This window comes from Natator depressus, chromosome 7 (assembly GCF_965152275.1).
Source record: "Natator depressus isolate rNatDep1 chromosome 7, rNatDep2.hap1, whole genome shotgun sequence".
Classification (NCBI taxonomy): Eukaryota; Metazoa; Chordata; order Testudines; family Cheloniidae; genus Natator; species Natator depressus.
Genome location: NC_134240.1, coordinates 81,253,796 through 81,271,913, shown reverse-complemented (window position 1 = coordinate 81,271,913; position 18,118 = coordinate 81,253,796). Strand labels below are relative to the sequence as shown.

Here is an 18,118-nt window from a genome sequence, read left to right as displayed (position 1 = left end):
TGTATTGCTATGAAGGTTGCAGCTATTTTCTGATGGATCAGATCACTGATATTTTTTGTTAGCCTGTTTCTGGTTCATATTCGGAGAATAATTTCTTCAGTTTTAGAAGACATCGCTAAATTTCTATGCAGGAATCAGAATACGATCTCTGGTAAGATATGTCACGTCACTGATGCAATCATTGAAAGTGGAGACTCTTTCCCCATCATTCTGTAGGCACAGCAATAAGACGGTAGAGTGTAAGGCAGGTTACATTATTTATAGCAATTCATGAGGTAAGAAGAAGATGGCTCTCCATAATAATAAATAAAATCCTTCACAATGTATATAGAAATGATTAAATATTAAACTGCAGTTAAAATATCCAGTTACTGAGAACTGCTATTTAAAGTTATTTTTGTTTTTAAATACCAAAAAAGGAGTCCGTTGTATTCATTAAGGAAAAATTGTCTGAAGAATCTTGTCATTCCAACAAAATGAAGAAACAAAAAGCACAAAACAGTTTCAGAAATTAGGAAACTCTTTATTTTTGCCTTCCGCTAATTTAAAAAGAACAAAAATTGCTTGTTTTAAAACATTAAAATGCTGCTGAGACCGTTGTAAGAGAAACACTAAAGGACCCTCAACTGTAGCAGTATGAACAGATGACAGCATAACATAGGTATGTAAATGACACTTTTCCCTTGAAATAAGGTTTATATGATCATTTTTATATAACAAACATCTTACAAAGTAAGGATCATAGTTTTATTCTTCAAGCCACAAACCTTTAAATAATGCACTGTAAGACATCTCAATTAGTGCTTGGTCAACATGGAATTTAAGACATTTTTTAAAATACAGTCAAGACTTGCACTTCACTCTTAACACACTTCTCAGGGGTAAGAAGCAGTTTAGAGATTAAAGTCTGCATACGTCCATCTTCTGCTTAGAAAAGAACTAGGGCTTCTTATCTCATATTAACTATCCTCCATGACAGGGAAAGTTCCACTGTTATAAACACAAAGCCACCTCCATGCTTATTGTCATCCCATTTTTATTATAAATTATGAAGATTGGCCCAACCAAAAATCCACATAACCAAGCACCTCCAAATTTAGGGGAAGAGGTTTCACAATCTAACCTTTGATCCAGATTTGAATTTTGCTGCCATTCAGTCTCTGTATATTGAACCAAATTCTCAAATTCAAACAGACCCACGTTTACTGGTGTTCAAAAGTCAGATCCTAATTTTATGGCTCAAGCCATCTCCAAAAGATTGCCGATATCATAAATAAGATTTGTGAAATTAAAATGATAGAAAATGTAACTTACACTAACAAGCAAACAAAAACCTTGTTCAGCATAGCAAGCTTCTCACTTTATTTTGTCTATCGTTTTGGATTATAGATGCATACCTGGGCCTTGGCAGGCTGACAGCTGTGCAGAGATTATGAGTTATATAGTTTCAACTAGAGGCACAATTGGCACACCTGCGAGAGCTCAACATTTGTGCATACAAACTGACATTTCAACATACAAATCAGGTAACTGCATATGCAAACCAGTGAATGTATGTAATTACCTGATATATGTGGGTGTGCAAATGTCAGATGGTGTGCACAAACAAGGAGGTTGTGGACTCCATAAGAGTATGTGCAGTTTTGCAGAGGTGCATCTATTATACCCAGGACTGAACAGCTGGCCAAATGTATTTCTAAGCAGGTTTGCTTTAATACAATAGGCCAAGTCTTTGTCATGCCTGTGAACTCCCCCTTGGTAATAGAGTACATAGGAATATAAAAACCTCGGACATCGCTGTGATTAGGTTTTATACCTTTATAAAACAGCAGAGCTTTGCAAAGTACCAAGCCATCATCCAACAGAGCCTCTTCCAGAAAGAATCACGGGACACCAGTTAACACACATCAAAAAAAGTTTAATATTTTCACAAATATCACTTAACACTAGTATAACTATTACTAGTGTGCAAAGTAAAAAGACTTTCTACCTTTGCAAAACCAGTTAGGCATGCAATTCTTCAGGTAGACACACACACTTAAAGCTGCAAGTACTATTTGTGACTCACATTACCTTACAACATTCAACCACAGTGCATAATGAAATGTTACCAATAACTAGGGCAATCCAAATCTTGGGGGTGACACAGGAAGAGGGAAGAGCAAGCTGCAGAGACCTCAATTCATTTTTGGTAGAAAAGGAGGAATTAACTACAGAGGACTCTCCTTTTTTTTGGCAGGAAAAAAGCGTGACATGCAAAAGTTATTTAATGTAGCTTGGCTTAACTTGCTTCTCGGTTTAAAAAAAAATAGATGGGCTAAATACTTACAATGACAGAATCAATTCAACATAGGAAGGGATACAAAGTATGTATATAATCTTTGTCGTTGTTGTTTTAGTCCATAGAATAACTGGGCCTGGCACTGTTTGTGTGGTTCCTTAACGTCCAAACCAAAGCCAGACCCTGGTATTTCCTTAGGATCATTAACTTTAGCTGGGTGTTTGTGTTTTGAGAAGGTGTTTAAACATTAAAACTTGCTTTGAAGCAAAACAAAACAAAAACAAAAAAATAAAAAAAAACTCTTTAAAGTAAGAATGGGAATTTTACATTTCTGTATTATGCTGTTTCAGTCTGTTTAGCTATAGATTCAGCAAAACAGCAGCAGTGTGCTGATTTATTTAGTAAAAAAAGGATAGAAAACTTTTACAAGAAATCTTAGACTCTGAAGAATATAGCAAAATCTGCTAAGGACCACAGATTTCTATGTCCAGAGATTTGGATTACCCCAATCAATCACTTGATTTTACTAGTAAGGATTTTCCTCTTTAAACAATACTTACTGTACTTCATAACACAACACTATTCACAGAAGCAATGGGAAATGCCAGTGATACCAGATTTGTGGGACGGTGCCATTTACTTTTACTGTAATAAAACTGGAGGCAAATAAATCATATTCTAAGTCCCACTGTACAGTTACGTGAGCACCCAGTGCTGACACACTGTAATATTTCCAGAGTCATTTTAAGTGAAACAACATTGGGCAGAAATGCAGGAGGGAATTATTACTTCTGCTTCGATAAGCATAAACACCTTGATTTTATGTTCAGCATATCAGTGGTGCATTTAACATGGACATAGTATCTGCTGGAGCGAATACATTTCATATGAAGTAAAAGTAGCTCATTAATGTATATCATTTGACTGTAATTTTATCTCAAACAACAACTTATTTTGACAGCTGCATAAATAATAAACTGGTTTTAATGACCTAGAGATGGGGAATGTATGTGCCAACCAGGTGGAAAAGAAACATGCAGATTGGGGGTCCAGAGATGGGTGATATTATCAACAGCACACACTCTAGTTTGTATCCTATTTTTTATGTCATTAGTTGTATTTTTCAATAAAGCAGTGAATTCTGGTCTTCTACCAGTTCAGACTACAGAGTCGCTGCTTTATAAGAAAGTGCTCAAAAGGCAGAATTAAAGCCAGTGTTCTGGAGTTTAGTTTTGCTCAGCATCACGAAGTCTACATCCCACAGCAGTAATGAGAGCTGCTCCTTTCCCACTGCCATCTTCCGAAAGAAGGAATGTCACATTGCATTTTGGTGCAAGATCCTTTACTGTTTGGTGCATGATCCTTGAAAAGCTACAAAGCAAACAGATACGGATGTAAGTGTAATTCAGCATCCATCCCTGGGCGACAGCATCGCTACAGGATTCTGCCATGAGGAACACAGTTCAACAAAATTCTGAACACTGGCTAGGTACATAAAGAGAGATGAAGAACATTGCTGGAGAGTGCAGGTGATTGGGAGACAATATAACAATGGCAGCTATGAAAGGAAAAGCAGTTTAAATAACTATTTAATTCCACCCCTTAGCCATAGGGAGCATGGTTGCCTGAACGTATACTACCTCTGCCCTTCCCTCCTACCATCATTAATGCAAGACTGAGACTTAGGAGTTGATCCTACCTCTCCATACAGTCACTGGCTCTGGGAGGTCGATGGGGAAACTCCCTTAAGCCCCACAGCTGATGAAGAAGAGCTGTCTTTACCACCTGGGCTGCTTGCTCCTGCCTCCCACCACTGCTGCTATGAGGTAATTGTGACCAAATGCACCCCTGTAGTCACACCCTACACACTACTGTAATAATCTTTGTACAAAATATGCCTTGTGAGGTATCATTTGAAAACTTATAACTCAGTGGTCATTAATATCATGATGAAATGTGTGTAGTAACATTATGTGTAAAGTTATAAACAGAAGCTGAAGTTAGGTCTGAAATATGTTTACCAGACAAGTCGGAGTAAACCATTCTCTAAAAGAGAAAGAACAAGCTGACGTCTCTAGCCAGGTGTCATCGAAGTTGATGAGCAATCACCTATCAAGTGGCCATTTTTTTGGCAAGGAGGGGAGTGCAGGAACAAACAGATCTGTATGAAACCTCTTTCACCACAATACTCCATAACTCCAACCTCCCAGCAGGAATGAAATTTATCTAGGAGTAACCCTCGGAAAAATGCATTTCAAAGGAGGACTGGACTATAAAAGAGGGCGGAAAAACTCCCCAAGATATCTCTCCCTATCCATTTCTCCCTCTTTCACCTAAGACAACAAAAGAAACAGCCACTGGTCCTGGCCTGAGAGTTTTGTCAGCAACATTACTGGAAACATGTGGTATTAGACTTCAACTTGAAACCAAGTCTAGATTCTTAAGTTTTAGTCCTAGAAAGGGCGTTATCTTTATTTCTCTTGTAATCATTTCTGACTTTAATGCCTTACACATGTACTACCTTAAAACCTCTCTCTTTATAGTTAAACTTGTTTTATTTTATTCTTTAATCAAAACTAATTCACTGTTGTGAACTGTATGGGTAACTCCATTTAGGGAGACAAACTGTTGTATATGGATCCCCTTAGAGAGGCAATGAATCGAATGTGTCTGACTGCTCAGGAGAGGGCAGGACAGTGCAGAACAGACATTTTGGGGGAAAACCCGGACTGGGAGTGTGTTCAGGTCACCCTGCAAGTGGTAACCCAGGCTGGTGGAAGCCAGAGTGTGACTGATGTGTGGCTGGCAGGCTGCAGCTATATACAGACACTCAGGGTGTTACCTGCATGCTGGAAGGCTGTTGTGGACGGCTCAGGTGGGAGCTACAAAGCATTGTGAGGCACCCAAGTTTGCAGGGCAGGGCTGACAGCCCCTCATTGGTCTGGACTGCACCCTGGAATGTCACAGTAATCCTAGGAGCTCTCCTCTCTGACTGTACCCCGGAATGTCACAGCAGGGAGTGGGGTGATGCAAGCAGGGGATTTGGGAACCCATAAATGTATATATATTTTCAAAAATATGCAAGTTATGGGCAATATATGACCTAGACCCTAAACTACATGTTTACAAAAAGCATGAGTTGAGAATCACTAGCATTTTACTAATTTATTATCTACCCCCACTATTAGATACTTCATATGATAATCTGTCAGGCCCACATTTGACTGTCGAGATATACTGAATCTACTGGTTCCTCACAGCCCTGCAAAAGTCATGACATTTTCCAACACAATTTACCTTTCACAGATCCACAGCAGTTTACACACTATCATCTCTAGACTGTCTCTTCATTCCATCTGTGTGGACAGCGCCTAGCACAATGGTGTTCCAAACCCTGACTGGGGCATCTAGACACTACTGCAATACCATTATTAACTTAGCAGCAGTTCATGGCTCAGCTATTTGATAGCTTATGCCATATCTTTCATGGAAGTAATCTGTTTTGTATTCCTTTATTTTTGCCTACCACTGTTTCATTAATGTCAGTCTCTACCGTTCTTCCTCACTACTACACACAAACACCCTCCAAAGTTGCAATATCAAACTCTGATGCAAAGAAACCATTTAATTCTTCTGTCATTTCTTTTTCAGGAAGCAATAATTCTTTGTTTTCTTCCCTATTCAATGGCCCTATTGCTCTCGCCTGTATTTCTGACCAACTTATTTAATGAGTTTTATTACTTTTTATTTGGCATACTACTGCTAACTATTTGTGCTTTATTATTCCTTTTACAGTCTCTTATTCCCCGTATAAAGCTCCAACCAGAATTGTTTTTCAAGCTCTGTTTTTGCTTGCTATTAATTAAAATGACTATTCTTCCTCTAACAGAGACCAGTATCTGACACTTCAGAGAAAGGCCAAACCTACAGCAATGAAGCACTTATTGCAAACAGATGCAGAGAAAAATAATACTTACTGTGGATGTAGTTTATACAGAGTCCCATCTACACCAACTGTTACTTCCAGGTGGTCTAATCCTCTGTTCTCTCTTATTTTATCTACAACCGCAGCCATTCCAGCTCCACACACCTGAGCTGCTCTTCTCGATACTGCTCCACAAACCGTCTTTACAATTATACTGTCATCACAGGTACCATTCAAGCCCAGCTGCTGGAGGATTGTTCGTACCTGAAGCAATGCTAACCTGTCACTGAAAAGAAAGGAGAACAAAATGTTTGACCAGGTTACTGAATGAGCCCTTTAACAAGAACAATATTTAGTATTTATACAACAATTTACACCTAATAAATTCTCACAATCCCTCTGTGAGGCACGGTGAGCTTAGGAGCCCATGAATGCCAATGGGCAGAGGGCACACCATACCATGACTCACATAAGGCCTGACACACTCATTGCCCCAACACACTATTGTCATAATCTGTATCTGAAAGATGTTGTGGAAAGTATCATACGCAAACTGGAGACACGCTGGTCCCAAAACCATTGTGCGATGTATGTATGGGGTGAGTAGAATGAGTTATAAATGTAGGATGAAATGATGTCCTTAAAATGTGTTTGACAGGCAGCCCATAAATCCCAGCCTGCCCTAGACAAAGGAACATGTATTTACTTGTCTGACCCACTTGATCACAGAGGACAATGAAAAGTACATTTACATATAAGGTAAACAAAGCCACCAGCTAAAAAGTGGGGGTGATGACAATGGGGGATAGAGTCTGTACACCCAGGAAGCCTTCTTGGCTCTTGAAACAGAGACAAGAAACTTCGGGGTTATATAAGGTGGGGGAAGAAACATTTGAATAATCCATCACCTGAGAGAACAAAGAAGACAGTGCTTTGTACCTATAAAAGCTGAATCCTCCCTTTAAAACAGGCCTGAGAATACTGGCAGTTTGGAGTGAGCAAGAAACTGCATAAAGCTGCGCTTCTTCTTGCTAGAATTAAGTGTTATTTTTGTTTTGTTTATAACCCTTTCCTATCTCTTTTGCTCTTACTTGAAATCCCTTAAATCCATGTTCTTTGTCAATAAGCTTATTCTCAGTTTTACTACAAGCTATCTCAGTGCTGGGTATAAACCCAGCTGGGCGAACAAGCTGTTGTGTGTACTAGAAAACTTGGTGTTACCTCTGTGAGCACCCAATAAGAGGGACAGGACACTGCAGGTGAGACAGTTTTGAGGAGACTCAGGACTAGAAGAATTGTTGGGTGTCACCCTGCAAAGAGTGACTGGACTGGTGGAAGCCAGGGTGAGACCACTGTGTTGTGGGCATGCTCCTGATGTCAGGGCTCTGAACCATAGCTGCATTAACACTGAGGTCCCCAAGGTTACAGAGCAGGCACTGACAGAACCTCTTATTGGTCTGGATGAACCACCAAAGCATCATAGGCACATCTGGCAAGTATTTGCTGTTGGAGCCAGGTTAGGACTCACAAGAGAGTGTCTCACAATCTTGAGCTCATTTCTCCACCCTATGCTGCTGCATTCAAGCACCAATAATCATATAAAGAGTCATGGCAAACATTACAGCACATTCTATTTAGAAGTAATATTGGTTCAACAGCCTTTTTTTTCGCATGTCTCTTCCCTCATCATTTCCTCTAAAGGATATTTCCATGAGAAAAAGTATTTATAAGTCTCCATTATATTATGCTTTTCCTTGAAACATCAAGTGGCCTTTAAATTACTTTACAACAACATACTATCTTGGCACTAATAGTACAATACAAATAAATAATCAGTGAGTAGCTATTGCTAGTATAGATTAATAATTATATCTCTACTATTACATACTACTGTATGTATTCAATAAGAACAAGGAAATTGTTTTTGTGTTAAAACTTACAAACAATAAAATGAAACACCAAAACCAGCAAAAGCATCTTTGATTACCATCACTATGACTCAGGCTATATCTACACTAGAGAGTTTACAGCAGCAGCTGTACCAACGCAGCTGTGCCACTGTAAGATCTCTCGTGTAGCCGTTCTATGCCAACTAGAGAGCAATCCCGTCAACATAATTACAGCATCTCCTACGAGCAGCAATAGCTATGTCAGCAAGAGAAGTTCTCCTGCCGACATAGCGCTGTGCACACTACCATTTATGCTGGCGTAATTTACATCGCTCAGGAGGGTGTTTTTTTCACACCCCTGAGCAACATACGTTTTGCTGACATAAGATGTACAGTAACTCCTCACTTCAAGTCGTCCCGGTTAACGATGTTTTGTGGTTACGTTGCTGATCAATTAGGGAACATGCTCGTTTAAAGTTGTGCAATGCTCCCTTATAACGTTGTTTGGCAGCCGCCTGCTTTGTCCACTGCTTGCAGGAAGAGCAGCCCGTTGGAGCTAGCTGGTGGGGGTTTGGAACCAGCAGCCCCCCTAAGTTCCCTGTGCAGCAGCTGCACAGCAGGCTATCAACTGCTGGCAGTTCAGCTGTCCCTCCCCCAACTGCCATGTGCTGCTCCTGCCTTTGAGCTGCTCCTGGGAGCCTCCTGCTTGCTGTGCAGGGGAGGGGGGGGAAGAGGGGGACTAATGTCAGGGTGTCCCCCACCCCACTACTTCTGCCCCCCGCTTACCCCTTCTCCATATAGAGCAGGGTGGGTACAGGACAGGACAGGGCTCAGGACAGAGAGACTGCAGCTGCTGTCTCAACTTCCTGATCTTTTTAAAGGCAATGTACTTGGAGTCGGGTCAGCGTACTTAAAGGGGCAATGCGCATCTCTCTCTCTTTCTCCCACAAACAGGGTGTGTGTCTTTGTCTGCCATGCTGTCTCCCCTCCCTCCATTCGTGCTGTCTTGTAGAGTGTGAGGCTACAATGTGTTAACCCTTGAGGGCTCAGCCGAATGCTAGTTCATCACTTAGCAGTAAGGCATTCCCTGGGAAATATCCTACACGCTTCCACCCTCTAACTTCACCACCTCAACCAAGCTTCACAATCATCATTGCTGTGTACAGTATTAAATTGTTTCTTTAAAACTTATACTGTGTGTGTGTGTGTGTGTGTGTGTGTGTGTGTGTGTGTGTGTGTGTGTGTGTGTGTGTGTGTGTGTGTGTGTGTGCGCGCGCATGCGCGCGCACACTGTGTAAATAAAATATAGTTTTTTGTCTGGTGAAAAAAATTTCCCTGGAACCTAACCCCCTCCCCCCATTTACATTAAATCTTATGGAGAAATTGGATTCACTTAAAGTCACATTTTTCAGGAACATAACTACAACATTAAGCCAGGAGTTACTGTAGTGTAGACATGGCCTTAGTTGGAAATACTCTTATGAACTGAGAAGACTTTCTAAAGAATTCTTCTTGCAGCCTTTATAGGCCTCTAGTACAAATAAAAACAAAATATTTTCCCTCGTATTTACAGAAGTATTTGAGCACAAAATCATTTTTCTGTCTCCTGATTTCTGCTCCCATTATTTCCCTACGTAGAAGTCCTATAATTCTAAGGTGAACTTCCCATTTCATTATTGTGCTCTATAAATAGTTTTGCTAATCTGACATAAGTCTTTTTTTCCTTCAACTGAATGTGCACATGATAACCTGGGACAGGTAAAACTACTGTATCACACTTAAAAAGGAAAATGGTGCATTTTATAAATGTTAGAATTCCTAAATTGCTAAAGGATCTTACTTTCAGAAAAGGTAACAGAAGCCAAAATACATGATTAAGCTTTAAACATATGTTAAAAGGCAAGTTAAACAGTTTAAAATTCTGCAAGCTGAGGCAATTAGCCTGAATCTCACCAGAGTATGAAAAGGAAAATAGTAACACCTATCTTACGTAAATATACACAAAAGATATAGGTCAAATAATGTAAGGCTTTCCACGATCACTGACATATCTGCCATTTAACAGTTACCAATGTGTATAAGTTTTGACAACAAAGAATCTGAGATCTACTCAATTCAGGCCTTGATCCTGCAAACATTTGCCTAGGGGTCAACGTTACTCATGCAACATGGGGACACTGAATTCAGTAAGGCTACTCAAATAAAATTAAGCACATACATGAATGTTTTCAGAAGCAGGGCCTTACAGTTTACAAACCAGTGTGTGCTTCAGTAAGAATTGAATGCCAAGCAGTTGTTCAGATTTAGTTAATGAGGACACATGTTGTATAATCACAGTTTAATACTAGAAAAATTCGATCTGCTGATATTCATCGCTCTTTAATGAAGATTATGGTACAGATACCTTCCAATGACAAGCAGAGTTGAACTGCACTCCTAGTTTCCTCCCCTCAAGCACCAGTACTAAATTAGACATGCACTATTTCAACTCCAGCAATTCTACTGTGTATCAATCTTACCTCTCAATCTGTGAAAGGAACTTGGTTTCAAAGATACCTCTGGTCTTCAACGACTCTGAAATTTGACCTCTAAACAGGAATCCCCTTTTAGTGAAGTCAATCAAAATATTGCGAACGATTTCTCCCAGGTACATTCCACTAATCATTTTCTCATACCTGGAATTACAAACAATGGTGCAGTTCAGAAGGAATGTTATTTATATATAATCCAGCTAGTTTACATGGATATGCAGAACAGTAGTGAAGAGTTTGGTAACTCTCATATAACTGGAGTCTTAGAACATTAAATGGAGCTGCCTCAGTGTTGGTAGGTTACACAGACAATGTGCGTTTAGAGCTGAGTTTCAGTTCCTGGAAGTTCATTACCTTTTTTCATAGAGGAGTTCTGCAAAGAACAGAAACTACTGGGTAACGCACTGAAAAAAGTGGCAAATGTAATATTACGTGTTCATGAGTATTTCCAGGAGTATAGCTTACTTAACATTACTCATTGATTTCATTGTGGATTAATTCATCAGTACAGAGCGTAGGGATATTTATATTGTATCACTGAACATTTCATTTCAATGTCTGGCTGCACTTAATCTGTTGTACATGTCCAGATGTGGAGGCAACAGCAAATGTGCCAAAATGCATAACAAATCATTGAGTTAAAAAAAAACCCCAACATATCTTGATCCAAACATTGCATGTCGGGACTTGCAATTTCTCAAGGACATGCCTCTAAACTAAAGGTTATGGAAAATGCAATGTCTTCCATTTTATCCATATTATCTTTGCCTCCTTAGAATTCCAGCCAAGTTGCTAAGATCATGCTCAACTGGGCAAAGTTTGAGCATCTCTGTCCTAAACTAGCTCTTTAATAATATTATAGTTGTGTACAATAAACAGTTGTGACAGACCTTGAAAAGGAATAACTGAATTCTCTGAGGAAACGCTTTTGTCTTAAATTTGATCCCCCCTTTCTTTGGATACACACAGCCGGAGCAGTATTTTATTTATCCTCATCCTTCACACGGGTGTTGTGAGGTGTCATTAGGTGTACTCAAATCATGCTAGATTCTTGAGATAAAAGGTGTTATACAAACTCAATTACTGTATACTATTGGAATCTATGCTTACCAACCCTCTTTGCCCTGCTCCTGTAACTAGTTGTCAGTTTTGCCCCTAGATGTGAGTACTACAATTCCTGTTAGCTCTCCAAGCTACTGTTGAATTGCTAACATGATTCTCAAACATTTAACGTATTTGACAATTACTAATTTGTTAGAATTTTGCTAATTCACACTTTGTTCAGACACAAACACAGAAGCCAGTGGTCAATTCCCATTTCTCAGCAGAGATACAGTAACAGACAATGCAGTGCTGAGGTCACATATTAATAAACTTTTCTTTTAAAAAGCAAGGGATCTGATATACATCTCTTCATTTGTAACAGCATTTTTATTGCTATCAGGTGCTCTGCTGATGGACATGGATAAACATTTCTACATGAACATTTACTGGCTGAGGATGAAGTATTATTTTATAATTAAAACTAAACATAGGAACACAGGGCACAGCACTGGATGGGACCTCCTGGGTCATGAAGGCCACGTGCCTGCTATCTTATCATATAATCTCATTCATAAATTTATCAAGCTCTGCCTCAAAATTAGTTAGGATATTTGTCCCCACTAGTCCTATTAGGAGGCTGTTCCAGAATCTCATTCTTCTGATAGTTAGAAACCGTCTTCTAATTTTCAGTCTACATTAGTTCGTGGCCAGTTTATACCCATTTGTTTTTGTGCCAACATGGACTTTTAGCTTAAATAGCTCTTCTGCCCCTTTGGTGCTTACTCCCCTGCCCTTATGTATTTATAGGCCTGATCTACACTATGGGGGGATCGATCTAAGATACGCAACTTCAGCTACGAGAATAGCGTAACTGAAGTTGACGTATCTTAGATCAACTTAGAATCACCTACTTCGCGTCCTTGCAGAGCGGGATCGATGGCCGCCGCTTCCCCGTCGACTCCACTTCCGCCTCTCGCCCTGGTGGAGTTCCGGAGTCGACAGCAGAGCAATCGGGGATTGATCTATCACATCTACACTAGACGCGATAAATCGATCCCTGATAGATCGATCACTACTCGCCGATCCGGCTGGTAGTGTAGACGTGGCCATAGAGAACAATCATGTCCTCTCTTTCAGCCTTTGTTGTATTTGGCTAAACAAGCCAAGCTCTTACAGGGTAAGTCTACAAAGCAAACAAAGGTGTGATGGGGTGAGAGTATACTTGCGCTATTATCAGTAACAACAGTAGTGAAGCCATGGCAGCACAGGCCTCAGCATGGGTTAGCTACCACAGCACCAGTACACTGGGGACCCTGGATATGTACTCAGATTGCTAGCCCATGCCAAAGCTTGTGCCACCAAGTCTTCACTATGATTGTTATCTGTGCTAGCTAGATTTGCACAGGTATATTTACTTGTGCTACAATCACAATTTAATTTGCTTTATAAACATTCCACCCAGTCTCCTCTTGTAGAATAGACTCTCCATTCCCACGATCACCTTCTCTGCATCTGTTCTAGTCTGAATTTATCTTTCTTTAACATCGGTGACCAGAATTATACACAGCACTCCAGGCTCCACATCTGTTAATTCACTGCAAGGTACATTTCGCTTTTTTTTGTTTAATCAATACTTCACTACATTACAGTGTCTTTCTCAGTCCTTTGTGCAAATCTGATATTTTACTGGATCCTATATCCAACCTGGGTACAAAAGTAACATTTCACATTGGAAGGGGGCCATACAGTCCAATTAGTTCCATGAACAGTTTTGTATCCTATAAATGGCCTCTCTCAAGTGCTTAACTCTCTTTAAATTATATACTCCTTTCGCAGTTCGTTCCATGCTCACTTTGCTGTCATTGCAAAGAACCGTCTCCCAGCTCCCTCAGTGCCTGAAGCTTTACAGACTTCAAATTTTGGAGATTCCCAGGCAGTCTGCCACCTTCTCCGTATTCCTCATGTGTTTTTTCACTTCAATCATATTTTTATAAATTACTGTATATTTATATGAGGGCTTGTGTACACAGCGAGTTAGTGTGCAGCAAGCTGCAGCGTGAATCTGGAGCGCACTAGCTTGCCACTTGTTAACTCATTGTGCAGACCCTGCTACCATGCACTAAGAGTTCCAAAGCCTACTCTGACATACTCCCGCTTCCATGTTCTCACCAAAACCTTTAATTTAAACTGGTCACAAATAAGAGGCCAGTACAGAGTTCTGAGCAGATGTTCTGGGCACGTAACAGCTCACCGCATTCAAAAAGTGGACAGCTGCATTCTGCAGTAGCTGAAATTTCCAGATGACTGTGAGAAGGTAGTCCCAAGCAAGGTGCAGTACAGTTTAACAGCTTGGAGGTGACAAAGGCAAGGATGACCAACACAGAGTTGACATAAGAGAAAAAACTGCAACCACTTGACCTGTCAGAGATGGAGAAAGTCATCCATCTGAGAAATCAGGAACAAGAGTGATCCAACAGGGGACAGTGACGGTGCAAACTATTATGTCCTCTTAATCCCTCCATTTTCCGTAAATGGAGATCTAATTACACCACTTCTAAAATCAGCTGAAGGCAATATCACTTATTCCTAGAACATCAGTATTCCATAAATTTTGCAACATATTTCTTGCTAGAATTCAGCATTAAATACCTTTGTTTTCCAGCATTTAACGAATAATCATCAACAGCTTTGTCATAACTTGTCCTGATGTCGTCCAGGCATCCATTGTCTCCAAATGCACCCCATTCCATGTTCACGCACATTCGTCCTTGATCTCCCTCTACCATCTCTACGTTTCTCATTTCCTCCATGTAACATGCATTGCTGCCAGTGCCTAAAACAAGATTATTTTTTTTAAAATACCACAACAAGCAGTAGAACCCCTTATGAGCTTTTTCACCTGCTTTTTTCATATTTATAAAATAATTTCATATTGTAATAATAATAAATCTTCAGTACTTATAAAGAGATGGAACTAAATACTCCCCTCGCTAGTACAGGGAGGTATAGGGATGTTACCCATGCAGTGCCTCCTCTGCAAGAAGTCTCCAGCTGGCCAGGGCTGAACTGCATATGGGAAGGCGGAGAGGAGCACGCTTTATGCAGTACAGGGCACAGTTAGCAGCAGATGAACCCAGACTCTTCAATTCCAATTGGGCTAGTGCTTCCTAAGAATTTTTAATACAAGAGGAAAGCAGCACAACGTCTGACAGAAGATTAACATGCAACTCTAGTTAATGTGCATCTGAAGCCAAAATCGCAATCCTGAAGTTATTAGTTAGCTTTGACTCACTAAGCCAAAACTCCCACTGGGTTCAATAAGAATCTTGCCTGAGTAAGGACCTCAGTATTTGGCCTAATATTAGGATATTTTTCTAAAGTTCTGACATCCATCTAAATTAAAAAAAAAAAAAAAAAAGAAAGAAAATTACAGGGATTGTACACCTGCCAGTGTTAATGGCTAACTCTTGAATTATTCTGTAGCTGCAACCTCTCCATATTGCTGTCCAATTCTAATTTGAGAAAGAAGATAAAAAGCCAAATTTTCAGAAAAAGCCCACTGCTCAGCAAAACAAAAAAGAAACCCATTTCACATGTGGTAGTGTTTTCCTGATGCACATAGAACACAACTGCCATAAATCCCATACAAGAGAACGCCACGTGTTAATGTTTCCATTTTCTCTCTAGTTAGCCTGCCAAAATCACAGTATTAAACTTGACCTGCATCCACCTCCATATGGTGCTAAGGTTCCAGGGACCAGTAATGCAACAGAGATTAGGATGCTGGAATCAGGGAAGGTTTGCCCCTAGAAGGTGCCGGGGGGCCCAGTGCCAGGAAGGCGCCCAATGTTTCTTGCTCCATCCTGCTTCCAGATACCGGAATTGACAGGTGTCCCATTGGGGTTGGCGGGAGAGAAAGAAGGTCCCTAGCTGCCTGGAAAGCCTCTATGGTCAATGGCACTGTGGTAGGTTCCTGGTGTCGGTGGAGGGTTCCGCACCAGACTCAACACCATAGGTAGAGTTGATGGTGCCGATACAGTCCGGGAGCGAAAAAGAGTGGCCGAGCACAGGTCTCACTATGCTGCCTTTTCCCTGCTTGTCTCTCTTCTGCACCAGTGAGTGCCCTCTGTCGGTGTGCTGCTTCTTGTGCTTCTTCCTTGGCACTGGAAGAGCTCCATGCTGGGGGAGCACTTTGCACCAATGCCAAAGTACTTGGTGCCGAATTACAGCAGCTCGGTTCTGAGACTGGTCTGAGGGTGGCTTCCATGAGGATAGCCTTCAGCCCAATGTCCCTGTCCTTTTTAGTACAGGGTCTGAAAGTCCCGACAGATCTGGCACTTGTCCCTCACATGGGTTTCCCCAAAGCACTTTAAGGAGCTGGAGTGAGGGTTACTCATGGTTTGCCACTGTAGGCACAAGGCTTGAAGCCTGGTGACCAGGGCATGCCCAGCCCCTGCAGTGAAGAAGTCCTTCGATGACAGGGACTAACTATATACATTAACACTACTTTTAAAAACGATATCCACTAAAGTACGATGACGACGAAGAAGGAATCCAAAAACCACTGGGAAGAAGTCTTGCCGCAGCAAAAAAGGTTGTTCCAGCAACCATCAGGGGCGGTAAGGAGGAACTAGTAGGATGCGGGGCCAGTGGCGCCCTTTATTCCGGCGCATAAGTGTGCAGCTCCAGAGGCACTAGAGCTGGCCCAACAGATACCACTGAGGGAAAAATCTCCAGCAACAGTACACATGGCGCACGCACACCTTACATGGGATGGACATAAGCAAGCACTCGAAGAACACATATTTCAAGGGACCATTCAAGGTGAAGTGGCCCATTAACACTCCACCAGTCATAGGGAAAAGGGGGGGACGGGGAAGACAGCTTGGGGGGGGGGTTTGTTAGTGGGTTATAGACTGTTATTATAAACCATAATTCCAGTGTCTTTATTCGGTCCATGATTTTTAGTGTCTAGCAAAGTGAATTTAAGCTCCCAAGCTCATCTTTTGAAGGTGTTGTGCAGGTTTCATTTGAGGATGAGGACCGAGGGGTCAGATACAGAGCGATCACTTTGTGAAAAGTGTTCGCCCAGAGGTGATACGATGTTTTTGTCTTTTTATCATTCTTCTGTATGAGTTCTAATGACTTGAATGGTTCTTTGAAATGTTCGTTAACTACTTACGCTAAAGAATCTGTTCCACCTTCTGTTCAGCTGTGACACTGAGTACATTTCCCAGACCTGAAGATGAGCTCTGTGTAAGCTCAAAAGCTTGTCTCTCTCACCAACAGAAGTTTGTCCAATAAAAGATTTACCTCACCCACCTTATCTCCTTAATATCCTGGGACCAATGCATCTACAACACTGAATATTCATACAAGTAGACTTTTATGACTCCGAAGACAATTTGCCCTTTATCCTGGCAATCTTGTACTCAAGCATATAACACAGTCAGAGTTTTGCAGACAAAACTTGCCCAAACTGCGTGACACTGACTAATTTTTGATATTTTACTAAATCCTATCTGGGTGTGAAATTCCTGGCAATTTACCACAAATGTTCACAACAGACAGAATGAGTTTTGCAATCTAAAATTTCTGTTTAGGCTTCCAACTTCCATTCCCTTTCCCTATGGGAAAAACTACTTGGTGACTGGCCTTCTCAATCTCACAGAACTTGGCCCAAAGAAAATTAAATTAAAAAAAAAAAAAAAAAAAAAAAAGCAGCTCTGGGATTTCACATGCACCTATTTACATCCCCTGGGTGGCATTTTAGCTAAATCTAGTAAAATCTCCTGTGGCATTATCTCAGGTAGGATTGTCATTTTTGTTGGACATATTCCTGGAGGTTTCATCACAACACAATCTTTAATTAAAAATTAATCTTTAATTCTTGGTGACTCCAGGACACTCCTGGAGGGTTGGCAACTCTAAAGCGGTTTTACTGCTTGGAATACAGCTGCAGTACAGTGCACTTTGCTTACCAAGGCTTGCGGAATGCGCAGCTGCTGGGAATTGGTGTGCTTTGCTTTACAAGTCTGTCTTGGGCAGACCACATGACCAAGCAAGATGTGGGTCAGCATACTAGTGAATTAGGGATACATATTACAGAATAAACTAATGGGTAACCACGTACTGGCAATTTTATGTGGTCACTTTTGCATTAATTCTGTGAAACAGACTGATTTTCAAGTTAAAATAGTCAGTATTGGTTCATATTTATTAGCCAATATTTCTAATGATCAAACAAAAAAGAACTAATATATTTGTTGATTTTTTTCACCTAACTGACTTAAATAGATGGCTCAGGGGAATGTCTATTAGTCAAAAGCTATATTTCACTTCTGTATTCTCTGTATTAAAATGAAACTGGCAAAAATATCAATGGGGGAAACAGCACATTTCTCCTGTTAATATTATATATCCAGGTCTAGGTTTTAAAACTATCGGA

General features: G+C 40.6%; 1 protein-coding gene across 1 annotated transcript in view; it reads right to left on the bottom strand.

The window, feature by feature from the left end:
• Positions 1-536: 536 nt before the first annotated feature.
• The window catches only part of HK1 (hexokinase 1), a 69,294-nt gene continuing 51,712 nt past the window's right edge, over positions 537-18,118 (bottom strand). Inside the window, exons 15-18 of the mRNA XM_074958909.1 lie at positions 14,320-14,503; positions 10,615-10,770; positions 6,259-6,492; positions 537-3,652 (exon numbers count right to left, since the gene is read on the bottom strand). Of these exons, the coding sequence (XP_074815010.1) occupies positions 3,508-3,652; positions 6,259-6,492; positions 10,615-10,770; positions 14,320-14,503 (719 nt within the window). The 3' untranslated portion in view covers positions 537-3,507. The remainder of the gene's footprint in view (positions 3,653-6,258; positions 6,493-10,614; positions 10,771-14,319; positions 14,504-18,118) is intronic.